Source organism: Vicugna pacos, chromosome 7, assembly GCF_048564905.1.
Source record: "Vicugna pacos chromosome 7, VicPac4, whole genome shotgun sequence".
Taxonomy (NCBI): Eukaryota; Metazoa; Chordata; class Mammalia; order Artiodactyla; family Camelidae; genus Vicugna; species Vicugna pacos.
Window position 1 is genome coordinate 62,608,608 of NC_132993.1, and position 19,603 is coordinate 62,628,210.

The following is a 19,603-nucleotide window of genomic DNA, read 5'->3' on the forward strand; positions in this document are numbered from 1 at the left end:
AGTATTCCATTGTATAAATATACCACAACTTCTTTATCCAGTCATCTGTTGATGGGCATTTAGGTTGCTTCCATGTCTTGGCTATTGTATATAGTGCTGCTATGAACATCGGGGTGCATATCTTTTAGAATTAGAGTTGCCTCTGGATATATGGGATTGCTTGATCATATGGTAAGTCTATTTTTAGTTTTTTGAGGAATCTCTGTACTGTTTTCCATAAGGCTGCACCAAACTACATTCCCACCAACAGTGTAGGAGAGTTCCCTTTTCTCCACATCCTCTCCAGCATTTATCGTTTGTAGACTTTTGAATGATGGCCATTCTGACTGGTGTGGGGTGATACCTCATTGTAGTTTTGATTTGTATTTCTCTGATAACTAGCAATATTGAGCATTTTTTCATGTGCCTCTTGGCCATCTGTATGTCTTCACTGGAGAATTGCTTATTTAGGTCTTCTGCCCATTTTTGGATTGGGTTTTTGTTGGTGGTGTTGTTATTAAGTTGTATGAACTGTTTATATATTCTGGAAATTAGATACTCCTTTTTTACAAATTGACATCTTGGGGCAGCCCTGTGTGGAGCAAGTCTATTGGCTCCATTTTCCAACAGCATTTGCTCACTTCATGTCTTTGTCACATTTTGGTAATTCTAGCAATATTCCATACTTGTTCATTATTATATTTGCTGTGGTGATCTGCGATCAGAGATCTTTGATGTTACTATTTCATAAAGATTATGAGCTGCTGAAGGCAGGACTTTTTAGCAATGAAGTATTTTTAATTAAGGCATGTACATTGGTCTTTTTAGACATAATGCTATTGCAGTCTTAATGGACTATAGTATAGTGTAAGCACAACTTTTATAGGCACTGGGAAACCAAAAAAATGTATGGAATTCTCCTTGTTGCCATGTTCATTTTACTGCATGGTCTGGAACCCAATCCAGCATATCTCTGAGGTCTGCCTATATATGCTTATTCAAGAAAATGACTCTCCAACTAACTAAAATTATACTGAAAGTCATTCTAAAGTCAACATTTCTAGTTCTTCCCACGTTAGATGCAGTGTATGATGCAACTCATTTTAGTCTGTCAGGATGAAAGGGAGATGGAGACCAACCTTTCCGTGGGCAGGTCGGTCATCCCCGATCGTGCACCCAGGTCTGACCCGGAGAGTCTCAGGAGCAGAGCCTGGCTGGTCAGCAGCAGCCCGATGATGACTGATCATCACCTTGCACTATGAACAGCAGTTCAGGGAGGGAGCAAGTCTTCAATTCTCTTTTTTGAGACAAAATTCTTATAATTTTTTTTCTAAACTGACCCATACAGTGTGCAGGGTGATACTGTTGCCATTATATTTGGTGATTTGGGAACTCCTTATCAACTGTCTCATTTTGAAAGTGGAGAAACTGAGACTCGGGCAGGCAGTTTGTAACAGGTTAAGTCCTAGTTCACCAATAGATTGTAAATGCCTTGGAGAATAGTAATGTTTATATTCTGGCTCTCGCCCGTCAACCCCACCCCCTTCCTCTTCTCCCCACTTGGCACCTAGTACTGCAGAGGGTATTAAACTGTGTTCTGTGGAACTCTGGGGTTCTACAAAGGGTATCTGGAGATTCCACAGATATTCAACAGTCCTTCTTAAAATATATTTTAAGTCTCGCTGAAACTGTAAGTAAAAAACAACTAGCTCATGTCACCTTTTTTGTATATAGTCATCTTCATGGTAACTCATGAATACATTAGAAACTGACATGGATCTCTTTAGTAAAACATCTAGGTTCTCATGGGCATCTGCTTTCCATTCATTGGTTAAAAAAGCCAAGTAAAGTCTTAGTGTCACTATGACAAGTTTTCACCTCATGGGCACCCTGAAAGGGTCTCTGGGCCCCCCAGGTCAAGCGACTGTCTTAACAGACCTGCTCACCCTCAAGTGTTTTCTGGAATTCTTTATAAATTTCAGTGGGCACCTGGCCAATGGAACTTTCTATTACTCTACTGGTTTTTAAGGTGCAGTTCCGGGGTTAAACACTGTGCCCAAACTTAACATTTTCAAACTGTCTAAGCTTATCTTCCAAAAATAGTGTATTACTCACTAAACCAGCTGTCCCTGCCAAATAAAGGACCCCAAGGCCTTAAGGGTGAACTGTAAAAGTTAGGTGAGGCTCCTCTTCTCTCCAAACACCACAAACACAGGGCAGTAGTCTTTCTGGGAAAGCTTATGTCACATTTTGACACAATAGGGGACACTGAGGCGTGAACTTGTACTTCCTGGTTAACTTATTTTTAATGTAGACCTCAGAATAAAACTTCTGCCACAGTTGTGCACACTGGAACATCTCGTAAATGTATCATTGCTTAGGAAAAATCGAGCATTCTCTCGATTCACTCCTGTGTGTGTCTGCTGTCTTGAAATCACCCAAGTGCCTAATCACAAGGGTTCACTCATCGTGCTGCACTCACTGTACTGCACCAGACCACTGTGAGGGCCACCCAGGGCAGTGCCAGGGTTGGTGTTTTTGTACTCAGATGTAATTGTCAACACCTATGCAGTTAGAGCCAGTCACTCTGCAGGACAGCCACCGTGAAGCCACCTGTGGTCAGAGAGAAGTCTACACCTTAAAATGAGGTCATTCCTTTTGGTGCTTCAGTAGTTTCACATGTTGGGGTGAAGTCCAGGATTGGCTTGCCGTAAACCAACGTCTGCTGTGCAGTGAACAGTATTACAGTGACTTTTCAGTGTATTTGGCGGGCCTTTATACCATCATTAGACAAAGGGGAGGATTAGCATTTTTCCTCCAAATGTGCATGGCTAGCCCAGTTTGGAGAAAATTGCCACCTTGTATCATAATGGAAGTGAGACTATTCTCCTATCTTTTTAGTGACAATGAAAATCTCACTAAGTGAATTGCTTTCCCCTTCTCCAAAGTTCTTTTCTCCCATATCATCTCTCATATTAAAAGACATATTGAGAACAGCTTCTGCTCTGTAGAAGTAACCAAAAATAACAAGTAAATAGGAAACATGGGAAGGCTTTTATTTGACAGCTCTACAAATCACAAAAATTCACTCGGAAATTTTTTTTTGTATGAAACTGATGAGATTCCCAAAATTGCCTTATTTAAGATGACTCATTTATTTAATACTACAAGTATTACCAAAAATCAAATTGCTTACATCATCCCCTTCTTAGACTTCTGGCAAAATAGATGATTTTCTACTCTAACTCCAATGTTGGTACTGTTTAGTAAACACTAAAGGAATTTTGTGGATTCAGAAACTTTTTGATAATCCTAGGATAGATTATTAGTGAAATGGAGTTGTGGCATTCAGTGAACAAATATTGATCACTGTCCATGTGCTAAGCACTGGCCATGAACCCGAGGGTCCATGGTGAACAGAAATGGACAAGGTCTTGGCTCTCATGGAGCTCATAATCAAAATGGGGAGGCACATCTTAATCAGATAGTTGCACAAAGAAATGCACAGTTAGAAACAAAGATAAGTGCAGTAAAGGAAAAAGACACAGTTCTATGAAGCCCTGTGACTCAGAAACCCTCACGGGCTGGGGGGTCAGGAAAGCCCTCCCTGCCCACCCACGCCGAGATGTGAGACTCTCCTCTGAGATCACCAGCCTCCTCCTCTCAGAACCCGCGTGGACGTGGCCCCACGGATGTGCACGCCGTGCAGCCTGTGCTTATTTTCTGTTTGTGTTTGGAAGGGCACCCAGTTGGCAACCCCCAGGCTGACAAAGTGAAGCAGGACCAGAGATCAGAGAACAATGTCATCTTTTACAGGAGAAAATAAATTGTTTATGCTTGTTTCCTCTCCGTGCGTGTTGTATTTACTATGGAGACCTGGCAGGGTTTGTGCCTCGGCTTGGGCAGCCGAGCTGCTCCCACAGAAGCCTGCAGACGCTGCCAGCGCATACTGAGTAAATCAAACCAAGAGCATGAACCGAATATAATGGAAAAAACCCAAAGCCCCGTCACCTCGGCACCCCAGCAAAAGTGCAGGACACACCTCTGAAGCCGGAAAGGCTCCCGTAACTCCCTCCCCGCGCGACCTCTCCCTGCCATGACACAACCAGGTCTGTTTTGTGAAAACTTCCAGTTGCCAGTACATATTTCATAGCTAACAATGGAGGGTTTGTGCCGGTTTCGTTTTCACTTTCAGCAGTGGGGGAAGTGGAGCACAATGGGGCAGTGCACAGGGCTGGGAACAGGACACGTTTTCTTTAGGATTCCCAGGGCTGGGTACGTGGAAAATGTCAGAGCCAAGACAAACATGAAAACCCATCCAGAGCCTCCGTTACGCATTCTCAGTGGCAGTAAAACACATTTGGAGTTACCATCAGATAGGTTGACCCTGCCTCTGCAGTGGAGGCAAACACAGTGGATGAGCACTGTGAGAACTGCTTCCACGAAGAAAGATAATGTTTTCCAGGCCGTGCAGGACGCTGCTGTAGGTGTGCGTGTGCGTGTGCCAGTGGGTATTTAGCTGCACCAAGAATACCCATGAAACTCATCAAATGACTGCTTTCCTTGTTTCTAAAAGATAGACATTCATTTGATTCACCTAATTCTAGCTCCTTCGTAAGTGGTCACTGTTGTGAATTAGTTCTGGACAGAAACAGTTTAACTGTAACGCTACTGCTTGGAGGATGTTTTACTCAGAGAAAGGACAGGATGTTCTTTGCTTCCTCGATATATCTGTTCAGCCAGCTTACGTCCTACCAAGGTATGATGTAGACAGGGTCCGACTGCCACCTGGTTGTTTATAGTCCTTCCTCCTGACACCCTGTACGATGCCATTCACAACCAGAAGCTTGAGGCCAGGTTTGGGTATAAAGACCAAACATTGGATTAAAGTTGACGAGACCAAATGCTTTTGAGAGGTGTTGCAGGCAAAGCGTTTCTCAGGGATCCAGAAGATGGAAAAAAATGTGTTGCCTCTTACATTTAACATTCTTACGAGAATACGCCTTCTGTGCTTGGTCAGGGGCTAGTCTGTCAAACTGTATTTGCTGAGATAATTCCATCTCCCCTAACTTTATTTAACTCAAGTGTCATGTTGATTCAGCAGAGTGTGAGACACGGTCCTTGGAATTGAATATAAAACATTGTTTCTATAACTTAGATTTTTATGTCCTCTTTAATTCTTTGGATATGCACGCTTCTTGTGTTTTACAGATGTCACTGCTTGTTTCCTTGTAAGGAAGGGAGAGGTGGCAGCATCTTCATTTTGCTTGGGCTTTGAGAGTCTCATAGTGCAAGTTCCTAAGCTGAGATATGTTATTGAAAGTCTGTCACATTGGACATAGCCATTTTTATTCACTCAATTCCAGTGTTGTACTATTTTAGTGTTTCACACAGTGCCTTCCTGGCACATGGTAGGTACTTGCTGAATACATGGTGAATGAATGAAATGAATCCTCATGGTTCTCCAGTGCCTAAAGAGTGAATTCCAACTGTGTAGCGTTGAATGCAGAGGGTGTTTTTTGTTTTTTTTTTGCAGGGTAGCCGCAGCCTACCCCTCTGCCCTCTCACTCTCACACATAAATGCATATTCCTTGTCTTCGAACACCATCAGATTTCTCACTACTCTTTAAATTTAATTAAGTTCTTTCACAGCTTCCTGCTTTCATAAATGATTCGATGAATACACATTTTTTCCAACTCTGCTTTTTCCATGTTGCTGAGGGGGGTCATTGCATCATCATTTATAAGCATCTAAAGATTTTGTTTATTTGTTTGCTTTAGTTGCATCTTTCAGCTAATCTTCCCAGTTGCCCACGTCACTCTCTGGTAGTAACTTGAGCTCTGAGGGAGTAGCAGTTACATTCTGAATTTCTGTCTGGGCAGGAGTCCTAACCTTGAGATAATGATTGTGCTTCATTCCTCCGTATTCGAGATCACAAGCCTTCATACACCTCCCCAGCTTGTGTGCTTACATTTTCTGTATGGTATGTTTTAATTAAAAATTAAGACCTTTTGGGAATCTTTGGAGGAACCATAGTGTCACAGGAAAAGGTTGAAAATGTTTGCATTTTTGTATCTTTCAGTCATTTGAGTTAACCCACCTGGGTCCGTGGGAAGATTTGGTACATGTTTCTGTTAATCTGAAGAGGTTTCTCCAAAACTTCGGCTCAGACTTTTATACAATTGCTTTGTCATGCTGGATTTTCTTTCATGTTGCACTGACCTTAGTGCCAATATTTCACATTTGTTTCTCAACGGTGCTCTTTGAGCTGCTGAACAATTCCTCTTGTTGCTCCTGTATTCCTTTCCTCTAGGGATTGAAACCCAGGGTGGGTGACATCCTTGCACCCAAGCTCTGTGAGGATACTGATGGTTTTTAAGTCCCTCATAAATTTGAATGTTAAACTTCACAGTTGGCTGTGGAGAAATAATCTACCTTCAGGTCTCAGGGAAACATCCAAAAGAAGGAAGGGGAAAGCGTAGGAGAATTTACTTTAGCACTGCTCATATATTTATTTTGAAGGCTGGCAGAATCTGAAAGTGGGGCTGTAAATTTAACAACTCAACCATAAAAGCCCCAGAATAAGGGAGAAAAATCTCTACTGCTTCTAGGTTTGGGGACTAACATAAAGTTATAAGATTTCTATTCTGCCATTTTAAAATACATCTTTTTAATTTCTAAAGCTATCCTTCCCTTTCTTCTCTCGCATTTTTATTTTGATTAATTACTTTTTAAAGGCTACAATGCTTTGAAATGTATGGACATGTTTTCTGAACACAGTTGATAGATTTGGCCATGACGTGGATGACTATCTGCACCTTATGTAACACTGGGTGATTTCAGTGAGGTGGGGGCCGCACATGGTATCAGTTCTTGTGGGAAAATATGCTTCAGTGGCTTACTGGCACTGCTCTTGGAATGTGGCATTTAAAAGTACCTTTTTACAGTGGGAAAGAATTCTGTCAAGAATAAACAGTCTGACCTTGTTAAATGGGCCAAAGTCAGTCTGTAACCTAGTTCCAGAAAACTAGCTTTTACTAGTTTAAAAAAAGCCAATTAGAAAAATTACAACTAAAACCTTCTAAAGAATGGAAAAAGTTACTGTGAAGGATATGAAATAGATTCCAGAAATGAAGTTCTTCACATATATACATGAAAATGTCTTTACTTGACTGTAAAATCCCACTTTCCCAGAGTAGATGCTACAGTTAGTCAGAAAAGCAGATTTCCTTTTTCCTGGAAAGACAAGACTGGCTTATTGAAAGGAGCTGTGGGAGGGGCCACGTAGCGTGGACCAGCCGTGGGAAACCAGCCGGCTTAGGGAGATGAAGAAGGAGTCAAAGTTGCCACCAACTCCCCTTTGGCCACAGGTTAAAAAGTCTGTGTACTCTGAGCTCTGGAACGCAGCAGTCTGCTCCTAAGCTTTCTCTTTCCCACCCACCTCAAACGCATCCACACAACCCCTTGGTCTTGCCACTCCAGACCTCTTTCCTCTTGCTTGAAATGACATGCCATTAGATTTTTAAAATATTTTACTTATTTATTATTGTACTATTTAAATATTTTATTTTGGCAGAGGTAATTAGGTTTGCTTATTTTTAAAGAAGGGACTGGGGACTGAACCCAGGCCCTTTTGCATGCTAAGCATGCGCTCTACCACTTGAACTATACCTTCCCTCCATGTGCCATCAGATTTTGTGCCTCCATGCCATTAGACCTTCTTTTCTCTGCTTAAACTACCTTTTCCGCTTCTCAGCCTAACAAACTCCTATTCATTCTTCAAGACTCAGGGCAAATGCCCTGTCCTCCGTGAAGTTGGCCTGACTGTCTAGGATAAAATTAGGCACTTCTTTTACGCACTTTTGATTTGCCTCTAATATAGCAGCTATCATATGATAGTGTCCCTATTGGTTCATTTGTTCCTTTTGTACCCAGACACAAATTGGCCAATATCCTCGTGACTTTAACTGGCAAGTTGAGGTTAAAAATGTAGCACATTTAGGATTTTGACAAGATTGAGTAAGCAGTCCATTTGAAGTGAGGAAAGAGTCTTCAAGTTTGAACTTTATTTAGTAATGTTACAGTTAGTCAGAATATAATCTTTGTCTTTTCTTCACATCTATTATTCTGTTTTTATTTCTATCAGGTTCCTTGACTTAAGAACGTGGAACTGAAATACTACATTTAAATGCCATGGTTCTGTTCCCATACCTGCAGTATAATCCAGATTGTATTTTCCATCAGGCTTCTTTTTCATTGGTTCATGTGCTCCTGTTTTTAAAGGAATCAGATTTTCTCAGTATTGATTATAGTTCACAAATATTGTCCTATCATATTTAAGAAAAATATATTCATCAGTTGCTTTAAATGGATGCTCTGTAATTTTATTTTTAGAAGTTTGATATAAGAAGACAGTTTTTGGAGAGAAAGAGCCCTATTTGTACGATATTATTTCACCACATTTTCTACAGGCATTTTTTTGCAATTTATTCTGCATTTCCCTTTGTAACATTTGTATCCATGAATCCAGTCCCTTTCTTTAAACCCTCATCTTTCTTTAATTAGTTTTTTTAAATCTGCATTCTTTTAAAGTTGCTAACATTATTCAAAAATTCAAATATTTTAGATAAGTAAAAAAATGAGAAGAGAAACTTCTTAATAATCTTTCCTCTAAGGAAAAAAAGAAACACTATCAACAGTTTGGTGAATGAACTTTCATATCTTTTTCTGTTTGTATGTGGGATGTGTGTGTGTATGTGTGTGTGTGTTTGTTTGTACCTGCTCACCCACGCACATAGTATCCACACAGGTATCCATCCATTGTTTGTTTGGGGTTTTTTTGTTTCCTTTTTTCTGTTTAATTTACCTTACGTGTTCTTCCACATCTAACATGCAGCCTGTTTATTCTTTTTCTTACCTTCAGTGTGTGAATATACATAATATTTTTACCCAATCTCCTAGAATGAACCTTTGGGTGGTTTCTCTTTGGGGCTGCAGTGAACATCCTCGAGCTTGTATCTTTTCACCCAAATACTAATATTTTTGTAGGGTAAGTTTCAAGCAATGATATTACCAAGACAAAAGATGAAGAGTATACACATCTTTTTCTTTTTTATGTTTAGCTTTATAAGAAACTGTCAAATTGTCTTCCAAAGTAGCTGTAACATTTTGCATCCCCGCCACCCAGCAATGAATGAGAGTTCCTGTTGCTCCACATCCTCACCAGCATTTGGTGGTGTCTGTGTTTTAAATCTCCACCCTTCTAGTAAGTATGTTGTAGTATTTCATTATTGTTTTAATAGGTATGCACATTTCAAAATCTGATGATGCCAAATTGTTCTCCCAAAGGATTTCTCTTTTCCTCCTCTCCTTGTAACAGTGTGATTGAGCTTTCTGCCTCATCTCTTCTGAGTGTCTCTGGTGATCTCCTTTGTTGGCCTTTCCTGAGCTTCCTCTCCACGAAGAAAGCATCCTGAATGTTCCCACCTCAGCCTTTTAACAGATTTCACCAGGGACCATGACTTTAACTTTCATGTCTGTACAGAGGCATCCAAGTCATCAGCTCTGCCTGGGGTCCCCTCTGAGCACCAGACCCTCAACCCCACTCTTCCCTTCATCTCCACATGGTGTCCCATGGGCAACGGAAACATAACATAGCAAAAATGTCACCCACTAGCTTCTCCCGCCCCAGGCAACTCTGCTTCATGTTTGTTTTTAAAATTTTATAACTAGTAATCACCAAAACTGGACTCCTCAGCAGTCATATTTGGCCTTTGACCTCGCCGGCCCTTCCTTTTTCCTCTTCCCAGGACCGTATCTAGAGGCATTCAGAATGGTCCAGCGTTTGACATACTGTCATAGGCTGTTCTACAATACATCCTCTAACAAAACTAGGCTGTCCCAAACCCCTGGTAATAGAATTGTTTACCTTTATACCAAGAAAGTTGGGAAAGCACCAAAATCTGCATGTGGCGTGTACCCATGCCGACTTCGAGGTGTTCGCTCTGTGAGACCTGAAGTCCTTATGAGACTGTCTAAAACAAAAAAACATGTCAGCCGGGCTTATTGTGGTTCCATGTGTGTTAAATGTGTCCGTGACAGGATCAGGCGTGCTTTCCTTATTAAGGAGCAGAAAATCGTTGTGAAAGTATTGAAAGCACAAGCACAGAGTCAAAAAGCTAAATTTAAAAAATGAAGCTTTTTTGAGTAAAAAAAAAAAAACTGGACTCCTCAGGGGTTTCTCTGGATTTGTTTGTGTCAGCAGGCGTTTGGTTACAGGTACAGAATACTCAATGAATTATATCTTGAATAACAGTAATTTTAAAATCTGACCTAAGAAGTCTAGAGGTAAATAATTTTGCAATTAGTGCAATTGCTCATTGGTGTCATCTTGATTCCTATAAGCTGTTATTTGGAAAATTCCATTCTCCCCTCCTCAGTGAATTATATTTTCCCTCGTGGTCTCAAGGTGACTGCTGCATCTTCAGGCATCACATCCTCATACCACAGTGGTCTAAGCAAGCAAGCAGGGGCCAAAAAGGGTGGCACTGCCTTTTTGATCAGGGAAGACGATCTTTTCCAAAAACTCCCTTCAGACTTTCACTTACCTTTCATCTCCCAGAACTGGATCATATACCTACCCACAGGCCAGTCTCACTACAGGTAAGCATTTTTTTGCTACCCAAGGGAAATCAGGTTATGTTAGTCAGGAAGAAGGGGAATGGCTGCTGGTAGACAAGCAACAATGACAGGCCTTCATTGATCTAGGAAATTCCCCAAGGCAGCAGGGCCGCTGTATAGGTAGAAACTTATGCTCTTGGTTCCTTTCAGAGGTGCACAGATATATCCAGTGATGTCTAATCAAATATTTTATGAAGTATGGTTCTTTTTTCCTTCGTGCTCCATGTATGTTACAGACATAAAGCTTTAGAATTTTGTGGGAATGTTGATTAGGCTAAGAATCAGTGCTTACCAGTCTCACCAGGACTGTGATACCTTAGGTTCCTTGGTAACAGTAATTAGCAAACACCAAGGGGCGGGCACTAGCAATCTGCAAAGAATCTACAGGTAACATCTTCACATGCAAACTTGACTGGGTGTGCCAGAAGCTAAGGATAGCTTTTAAAATGATGAAGCAATAAGAAATATTTGTTAAACTAATTACTTTTTAAAGGGTATTCATGTCATTAATGTATTATTTCAATATGTTACTATATCAATATTTATATTACAGGCATACCTCAGAGATATTGTGGGTTTGGTTCCCGACCACTGCAGTAAAGCAAATATCACTATAGAGCTAGTCACATGAATTTTTTGGTCTCCCAATGCACTTAAAGTTATGTTTACACTATACTATAGTCTGTTATTAGGTGTGCAATAGCATTATGTCTAAAAAACAACATACACATCTTAATTTTAAAATGCCTTATTGCTAAAAAAATGTTACCCATCATTTGCACCTTCAGTGTGTCATATAATCTTTTTGCAATCAGAGATCATGGGTCACAGATATAAAATAATAAATAGAATAATGAAAAGTTTGAAGTATTTCGAGAAATACTAAAACGTGACACAGAGATACGAACTGAACAAATGCTATTAGAAAAGTGACACCAACAGACTTGCTCGATGCAGGGCGGTCATAGACTTCCACTTTAAAAAATGCAGTATGTATGAAGCGCAATAAAATAAGGTATGACCATACTTAACTAATATGTTTATTAGTTGTTAATACATTTAGATATGGTTTTTAAGTAATACTAGTCACTTTTAAAAGCATGTGTATACATATATCTGAAGTTGCCTTTACTTCTCTTATGAAATAAACTTAAGGGAATCTAGGAGGCAGGCATTGTTCAACCTGGGAGAGTCAGGGAGTGCTTCACAGGGGAGGTGATTTTTGAGCCAGGTCTTCAAGAATGAGGAGGAGTTTGCAGACAAAGGAGAAAAGTGTGATCCAGGTACAGAATCGGGAAAGAGCAGAGCATATGCACAGAACAGTAAGAAGTACAGGTTGACAGCAGGGTGTCTTGGGAGAAGATGATCAGACTTTGTTTTGGGAGGTTTGTTTTTTTTTTTTTTCTAAAAGATAACTCTAATGCAGTGTGATGAATGAATTGATAGGATGGTTGGGCATAAATTAAGAAATTGCTGGCAGGGAGACCAGTGTGGAGGCTGTTTCAAGAGAGATATAGGATGAGGGGCTGAGTGAAGGCAGGAAAGAGAAGAGATAGAAACTGTCAATGTAGATACAGAGAAAAGCAGGGAAAACATCGCATGCCAAAGTCTGATATAAAATTTACCTTTGGAAAAAAAACCAAGAAATAAAATTGAATAAGTATCTCCAGTCATAATTCTCTTCATATTACACTGTTGTGGATAATAACATGCCCAAGACATAGAAGCCAATATCAATGTAACCATTAATATTTTTATTGGCAGCTATATAAGTATATGTAGTAATTTCTCTTGTCATGATGAACATTGCCATTCGAAATGAAATAGATCGTATAATGTAGACTCTGCATAAGACCTCTCACTGGTAGCTGTGTGAATCAGAAATTTTCTAATGGTTTAATGTTTATCCCAATTGTGACTAAGATGAATCTATCATATTTTTTTTCCACTTTTAAACAGAGCCTTTTCCTAAAAATATACCTTTTCATCAGGACCTAAATGATTAGCTTATTGGGCCTAAAGACCCATAACATGGTTATATTCTATCTAATTAGCCACCTGTCTTTCTGTTTCTGCTTTTTCATTCCCATAATCCAGCTTTTGGTAAAGCCAGCAAATTATATAGCTCACATGTGGTCATTATATGACTAAACCCTAATGAGGGTTATGTCATGTAAACAGCCACAAAATGCCGTAATTTACTATTTTCATTAGACAACAAGCACCTTGAGGGAGGAAACCGGGCGTCACATATATTATGCTCACTAAATAATAATTGGTAATGATGATGTGCTTTTAAGATGTTTATGTCCATTATAAAAGTAATGTATACTCATTATGGGCAAATTTGTGTGGTCTCGGTTTATCTCCTCCATTCTCTTGGTGCAGCTTGTTTATCCATTAAAAAAAAAAAATGATAACAAACCCAGAAAGTCAAAGTGGGGTTTGAAAGAAAGATGTCAATAAATAAAGGTGTGAAATACTTTTTCACCCTTTTATTAGGTGTTTTCTTCTTGCAGCTGCTGACCTTCACTTTTCTTCCCTTACCACTCCTACGGAATGACAAGTTTAGAAATTAGGTATTGGATATCATTCCAATAAGAGCCTGTTGAGTTTGAGAATTTTTTTAAAAAACTAAGGAAAAATTATGCCATCACCACTGTGTGCCCTGCTTCCCCCAGAATGATGCACTTGGTAATGGCTGTTTCTCGTAAAAGAACATTGTCACTTTCTTGAGACCAGATGTAAAATTGGAAGAATTTGAGAAGATACCAGAATTTAGAACAGTGTATGCCTGGTTCTTTCTAATATCGCATTGGTTTACCGTGTGTTCATGTGTGTGTTTTCTATATCTCATCATGTATTGGTGAATAAATAGTTCACACCCTCCCAAGAGAATAAGTCCTTTCTTTTCTTTAAACAGTGACTCCATTGATCCTGTCTTAGAATTTCTTCCCTTGTTTCTCTCTTCCTTCTTGACAACCTTGTTTTTGAAGTCTTAAATTGATTCAAGTGTTCCTGGAATATTCCTTTCTCTCTTCTACCATTTCAACTCTAGGCAAAGAGATTTTTTTCCCTAGAAGTCTTGCTTCATTCAAGAAGCAGTAGGGCATAGCCCATTGTTTAAGGGACAGATTCTGGAACCAGACATTCTATTTGGGGTTTATCTTGCTACTTCACCAGCTGTGTGAATTTAAACAAATTCTTCAGCCTTCTCTGTGGTTCTTATTTGTGAAAATGGAGAAAATAACTGTACCTACCCTTTAAGATTGTTGTGGGAATTAACCAAATTAATACATGAAAAGAGTAAGTACTTGATACAGTCCTGTAACTGAATTACACAGCGCTAATATTCATCTTTGCATCTGAACATGAAGACAGGTTCAGAAATGAGTATGACTAATTAAACCATTTTCGTACTACTAACCATTTATTACCTAGGGACCACTCATATTAGAATTTAGGTTACTAACACCTCAGGGAGACCATTCTCTCCTTTTTCATTATTATTTAAGTGTTTCTCAAAAGGAAGAATGTTCCTAGTATTCCTGAGATTAGTTATGTTGAGGAAACTTTTCCACTATCAGTGTTCTGTAAACAGTGCTGAAGTTTGGAAAAAAATAAAACGAATTCTTTCTAAGAGTTACACACTGGTCTTTGAATATAAGAAAGTGAATATGCAAATCCAAACAGTTGCAGAATTCCCAGTGTGAGATCTCAGAAATCAGGGCTGTGTCTTCAGTCCTTACTCCCTGCTTACTTTCACGTGCCAGCCAGGTAGTCGAGAAACGGAGTTTTGACCCTGCAGCACAAACCTGCATGATTGTACTTTTCTTCCTAACCACCTGTAGGACAAACTGTAGAAGGATAAGAAAAAATTTTTTTCAGGAAGAACATGTTCTATATTTAATCTCTGTAGAAAGAAGGGAGATGACTGAAAATGAACAATTCCTAAATTATGAAAGTAAATTCCTTTCCTTACTGTAGTCACAATGAGCCTTTTAATCTTATTTCTAGACTAAACCATTTTGTATGTACCAGTTATTGCTGTCTGTTGGGGTTAGGTGCTCAGTAGTTAATATTCAGAAAGTTTCATTTCCCAGATAGGTGAGATTCTTCCCTGGTCAATAAGTGACTCATTGTACCAACCACGGATTAGGAATGAATGTCACAAATAACATGCACTTCTTTCCCATAGTCTGCTTAAGTAAGATGTGTCACATAAGACCTGTTCCAGCTATTAGCCTTTCCAAAAATATTAGTTAAAAGACATTCCTGAGGCTTTCAGCCCAGCCCTTGTATAACCTGCACTGTCTTGTTTTGTTTTACAAAGCCATGCAGGAATGCCCCCCATTCACAAAAGAAGTTGGTGCCTAAGCTAATAACCCAATGGCATATTCAGCCTGCCATTCAGGGAATTTGCGTGTGGCCTTTTATACAATCTCTCACTCTCTAATTTAGGTTTTCTAAAGCACGTTTGTCTTTGTGTTGCTCGTATCTACCTCGAGCCTGATTCAGGATTCAGATTAAACCATGATACTGTTTCTGAAAAAAATGTACTCTGGCTTTTCTGCGATTCAGAGTAAAGGTGTGGTTTGGCCACAGAAGCAGCGTTGTGTGGAAATGTAATTCAGGAGGTTCTGCAACATGATCTCACTGGGATCCAGCTCTCTGTAGACACTTCCTGCTCTGAACTCCCATTGCACTTCTGAAGCTGCCCAGTTCAGTCTCGACATGGAGCCCTTCACTCTCTTTACTTGTCATGGGACTTCCGTCTTTTTCAGGCTGCTTAGATCAGTAATGATGACTCTTGGCTAAGCATGCCTAGCACCATCAGTGTGGACCAGACACTGAGGAGATGGTTGACCACTCGGTGAATAGATTGTTTTGATAGGATATTGTAGCGGGAATACAACCACTATTCCAGATATTTTATTACTATCAAAGTGTATATGTAGATTCCAAGTCCAGAATACACTCATAAGATAAAGACATTTTCAGATACACAAAAACCAAGAGAGTTTACTGCCACCTTTTTACTAAAGGAACTTCTAAAGGACAGATTTCAAAAAGAACAAAACTATCTTAAAAGAAATGTCTGAGATGCAAGAAAGAATGGCAAATACATAAATGGGTAAATATGTCCAAATAAGTTGTTGATCACATTAAACGTTAGTGTACAAAACTCACCACTTAAAAGATAGAGAATGGTAGATTGAATTTTAAAAACGTTTTTCTAATACTAACTCTGTGCCTTTTCAAGAAACACCTAAAATTTTGATCCCCTGCTTGTCGGAATGTAAAATGGTACACTACTTTGGAAAATAATTTGACATCAACTATCTAGTTTAGCATGCTTATACCATGAAACCTTGCAGTCCCATGCCTAATTACATCCTTTAGAGAAATTCATGCACATGTGCACTGGTCACATTCAGGAATATTCACGGCAGCATTGTTTGTAATAGCAAAAAACTGAAAACATCCCAGATGTTCTGTCGAAAGAATGATTAAATCGACTCGCATATCCCCACAGCAGAACTATTCAGCAGTAAAAATGAAAATGAATGAACTGTAGCTGTAGGCAATAACATGGGTGAATCAGAAACAATGTTGAGTAAAACAAAAAGTTGTAAAGTATATGAAATTTTATAAACTTCAGAAACAGGTAATACTAAATATTATATTATCTAGGCATATTTGTGTGATAAAGCCAACTTTTTTTTAACAGCAGGGAAATGAAAAACACGAGATTTAGAATAATGGTTACCTTTAGGGGCACAGAGGGCTAAGGAGGCAAAAGAATAGAGCTAGAAGGAGTGTAAACACAGGAGGGAGGAGGGCTGTGAGCGCTGGAACAGCTGGAACAGCCTCAGAGCCTTGCACTTCCCTCCATGGGCTGTTATTTAGACTCATACTCTTATTTAACTTGATTTCTTACATTTTTGCTGTGTGCCTTCTACTGGCCAGGAACTGAATTGAGAGTGTAGAAATTGATGAGATAAATCAAATCTCTCCTCACTCCTGTAGGGAAGATGGATGGGATCAAAAGTAAACTGGGGGAGGGTGTAGCTCAGGGGTAGAGCGAGTGCTTGGCACACATAAGGTCCTGGGTTCAATCCCCAGTACCTCCATTAAATAAATAAATAAATAAATAAATAAATAAGCCGAATAACTTCCCCCCTAAATAAATTAAATAAAATAAAATAAATATAAAACAAAAATAAACAAATGAAGTAAACAGGCCTCCCTTTGTATTCTCAGGGGAATTGGTTGCAAGATCACCCCGCCCCACCCCCCCAGCACCCTGTCCCACCTGGATACCAAAATCCGAGAATGCTCAAGTCCCTTGTATAAAATACGTAGTACCCGCAGATGGGGAACCGCAGATACGAGGGCCAACTGTAATTTCAAGTTCTCCCACGCACCTTGAGGAGATAGAGTATGAGAGACCAGGCATACACTTATAAGCAGGTTGGTCAGAGAAGGTCTCTTACTAAGGAAGGGAGGGACAGAACCAGGCCAAGTCCCAAATGGAGCACTCCAGGCAGAGGGGATGGTGGATTCAGGGGTCCTACAGCAGGAGGGAGTTTGGACTGTACAGAGATAGCAAGGTCAGCGTGACTGATATAGAGTGAGTGGGAGAGAAAGGGGTCAAGGCTGAGATCAGAGAGGTAGTCCTCAGCCCTGGTAAAAGTGTCTGAATGCGTTTTTAAGTATAATAGGAAGCCATCTGAGGCCTAGTCTGTATTAGAAGCAGAAACTCTGAAAGGAGTTAGACTGAAGAACAAGGCAGCAGTGACAGCAGGAAAAAAGACAATTGATAATAGGACATAAACAAGGAAAAATTTAAATGATTAAAGTAATATACTTTCAGAGCTTGAAGAGAGAAACTTCAGTAATCTGGGAAATTTTATTTATCTAAGTCTTCATTCATCTTCCCAGATAAACAAGATGTTAAAAATATTAGTTCCTTGTGTACATACTCACACACTCAACACATACTCTTTTCATGACACATTCATGTCATAAAAATGGGACGTTTTTATTCAGACGATTGAGACTACTTGTTTTGTGCCTTAATTGCTTAACTGTAAATGATACTGTGATGATAAACGAGGTCATTTAAAATGTGCTTTTGCCCATTCTGAAATTTGCAGTATGTGTGTGAAATGAGTAGTAGTATCATTATTATGTAGCATAAAGAGACTTTTTTAAAAAATCTGTTATTACTCATTACTAAAGGAGGCTCAGCTGGAATTATTTATGATCAGAAGTGGACTTACTGTGCCTAATGGGTTTTAAGTTCCAGAGCCCCTCACTTGCAGACACACACACACACACCCCCAAGGCCATGGGAAAGGCCCCAGCAATGTGTACATATGGTCTTTTTTTTTAATTGCAGAGCTAAGCTGTTCTAAATGCAGTTGACTAACCCTCCACTCCTCCACCCCATCACACTTTCCCTCATGTGAGGAGACACTGGAGTGGCCCCCTCTTGGGGTGCTGTTAACCGTTCACATTCGTACAGGCAGCCTTCTCCCCCCATGTTACTGTAGTAGATGTTCTAAAGCCCTCACCTCGCTTAGCATCTTCTGGTACACGTCTGCCTCTCTCTTCTTTATTACTTGTAAATGTCTACCTTGGCTTCTATGACACCAGTTTCCTGCTTTCCATCCTACCTACCTTACTCCTTCGCAGAGTGCCTTCCTCTGTCTTCCCTCTGGGTTCAACCCTTTGTGTGCTCCCTGGCTCAGCAACCTCCTCTACTTCTGGAGGAAGAGAGCTCATCTTTCCAGCTTGGTCCGCTCCCCTGAGCCCCAGACCCGTGTGTCCAAGTGGATGTCTTCACAAGCAGCAAGCCTACATGTCATTTCCCTTCTGGGTCCCCATTCTGGTCAATGGCCTACCGTCTACCCTGTCACCCAGGCCAGAAACCTGGGACTTATCCTCTATTTCCTTTCTCTCCCCTTCTGCTCCACTTGATTCATCCCTTCCCTTCACTACGGTAGTCTGTGGGTCCTCCTCCCAGTGCCGCTGGATCATTGCAACCTTTTGACTGAACTCTCTGCCTCAAGGATCATCTCCAGTTTCATCCTCCACAGTCACCAGGACATTCAGTCTCAGAAATGCAGATCTGACATGTGTTCCCGATGTAAAACTCCTCAGTGCCTCCCATTCCCCTTGGGATAAAGTCTAGGCTCCGACAAATGGCACTTACCGTTCTTTGTGATCTGGTCCATGCCGTTTCATGCTTCTCAGCCTTCCTGCTCCAGCTGCTCTCTCTGCCAGTCATGCCTTTGCACCTCCTCTCTGAAGCCTCTAACACTACACACCCCTGCCCTGCATCCTTCCCTCCTTTGTTGAGTCGGTGTAGATATAACATTTGCTGATAGCCAAAACTTCCAGAACTAGCACCTGCAGAGTACTTTATAGACATATCATGTAATTCTCCACCTGTTCTATGAAATAGGTTCTATGACTTCCCCATTTTGCAGGGGAGGAAACAAAGGCATGAGGAGGCTAATATATTTAGCCAGGGTGATAGAGCTCACAAAACAGGAGCCAGGATTTGAACAAACGCTCCTAAATCATGTACCTCTTCCTGGCACAGGAGCTTCTGCAACTGGTAGTTACATGTCTGCCTCCCTTGCTCAACTGTGAGCTTTCAAGTGCAGTTGCGGTGTCTTCAGTCATCTTCACATCATCTTTATAGCTGGGAGCCAGCGCTTGTCACATAGTAGGCACAATAGTGTATATATGAATGAATGAGTAAATGAATGAATCGTTGAAGTGATGTTGTAACTGTCTCATAAGCTGCATGAGAAGTGATGCTTAAGAGTATATGAGGTAGTACAGATGTATCTGTATTTCACCCACGTGTATTTTGTCCATGAAGATCTAACAGAGGTAAAAATGTTATTACTGCCTTTAGGGGAGAAT

General features: G+C 40.2%; 2 protein-coding genes across 4 annotated transcripts in view; both read left to right on the forward strand.

Moving 5' to 3' along the window:
- Positions 1–19,603, forward strand: part of CDK6 (cyclin dependent kinase 6) — a 214,979-nt gene that overhangs the window by 106,220 nt on the left and 89,156 nt on the right. The gene's annotated exons all lie outside the window — the stretch shown is intronic.
- LOC102541735 (large ribosomal subunit protein eL34-like) lies at positions 9,775–10,201 on the forward strand. Its single transcript, XM_072964994.1, has one exon. The coding sequence runs from the start codon at positions 9,813–9,815 to the stop codon at positions 10,173–10,175; it is 363 nt and encodes a 120-aa protein (XP_072821095.1). The 5' UTR covers positions 9,775–9,812; the 3' UTR covers positions 10,176–10,201.

Excerpts from the sequence above, each read along its gene's own strand:
- LOC102541735 (XM_072964994.1), top strand. The coding sequence starts at position 9,813 with ATGGTCCAGCGTTTGACATACTGTCATAGGCTGTTCTACAATACATCC.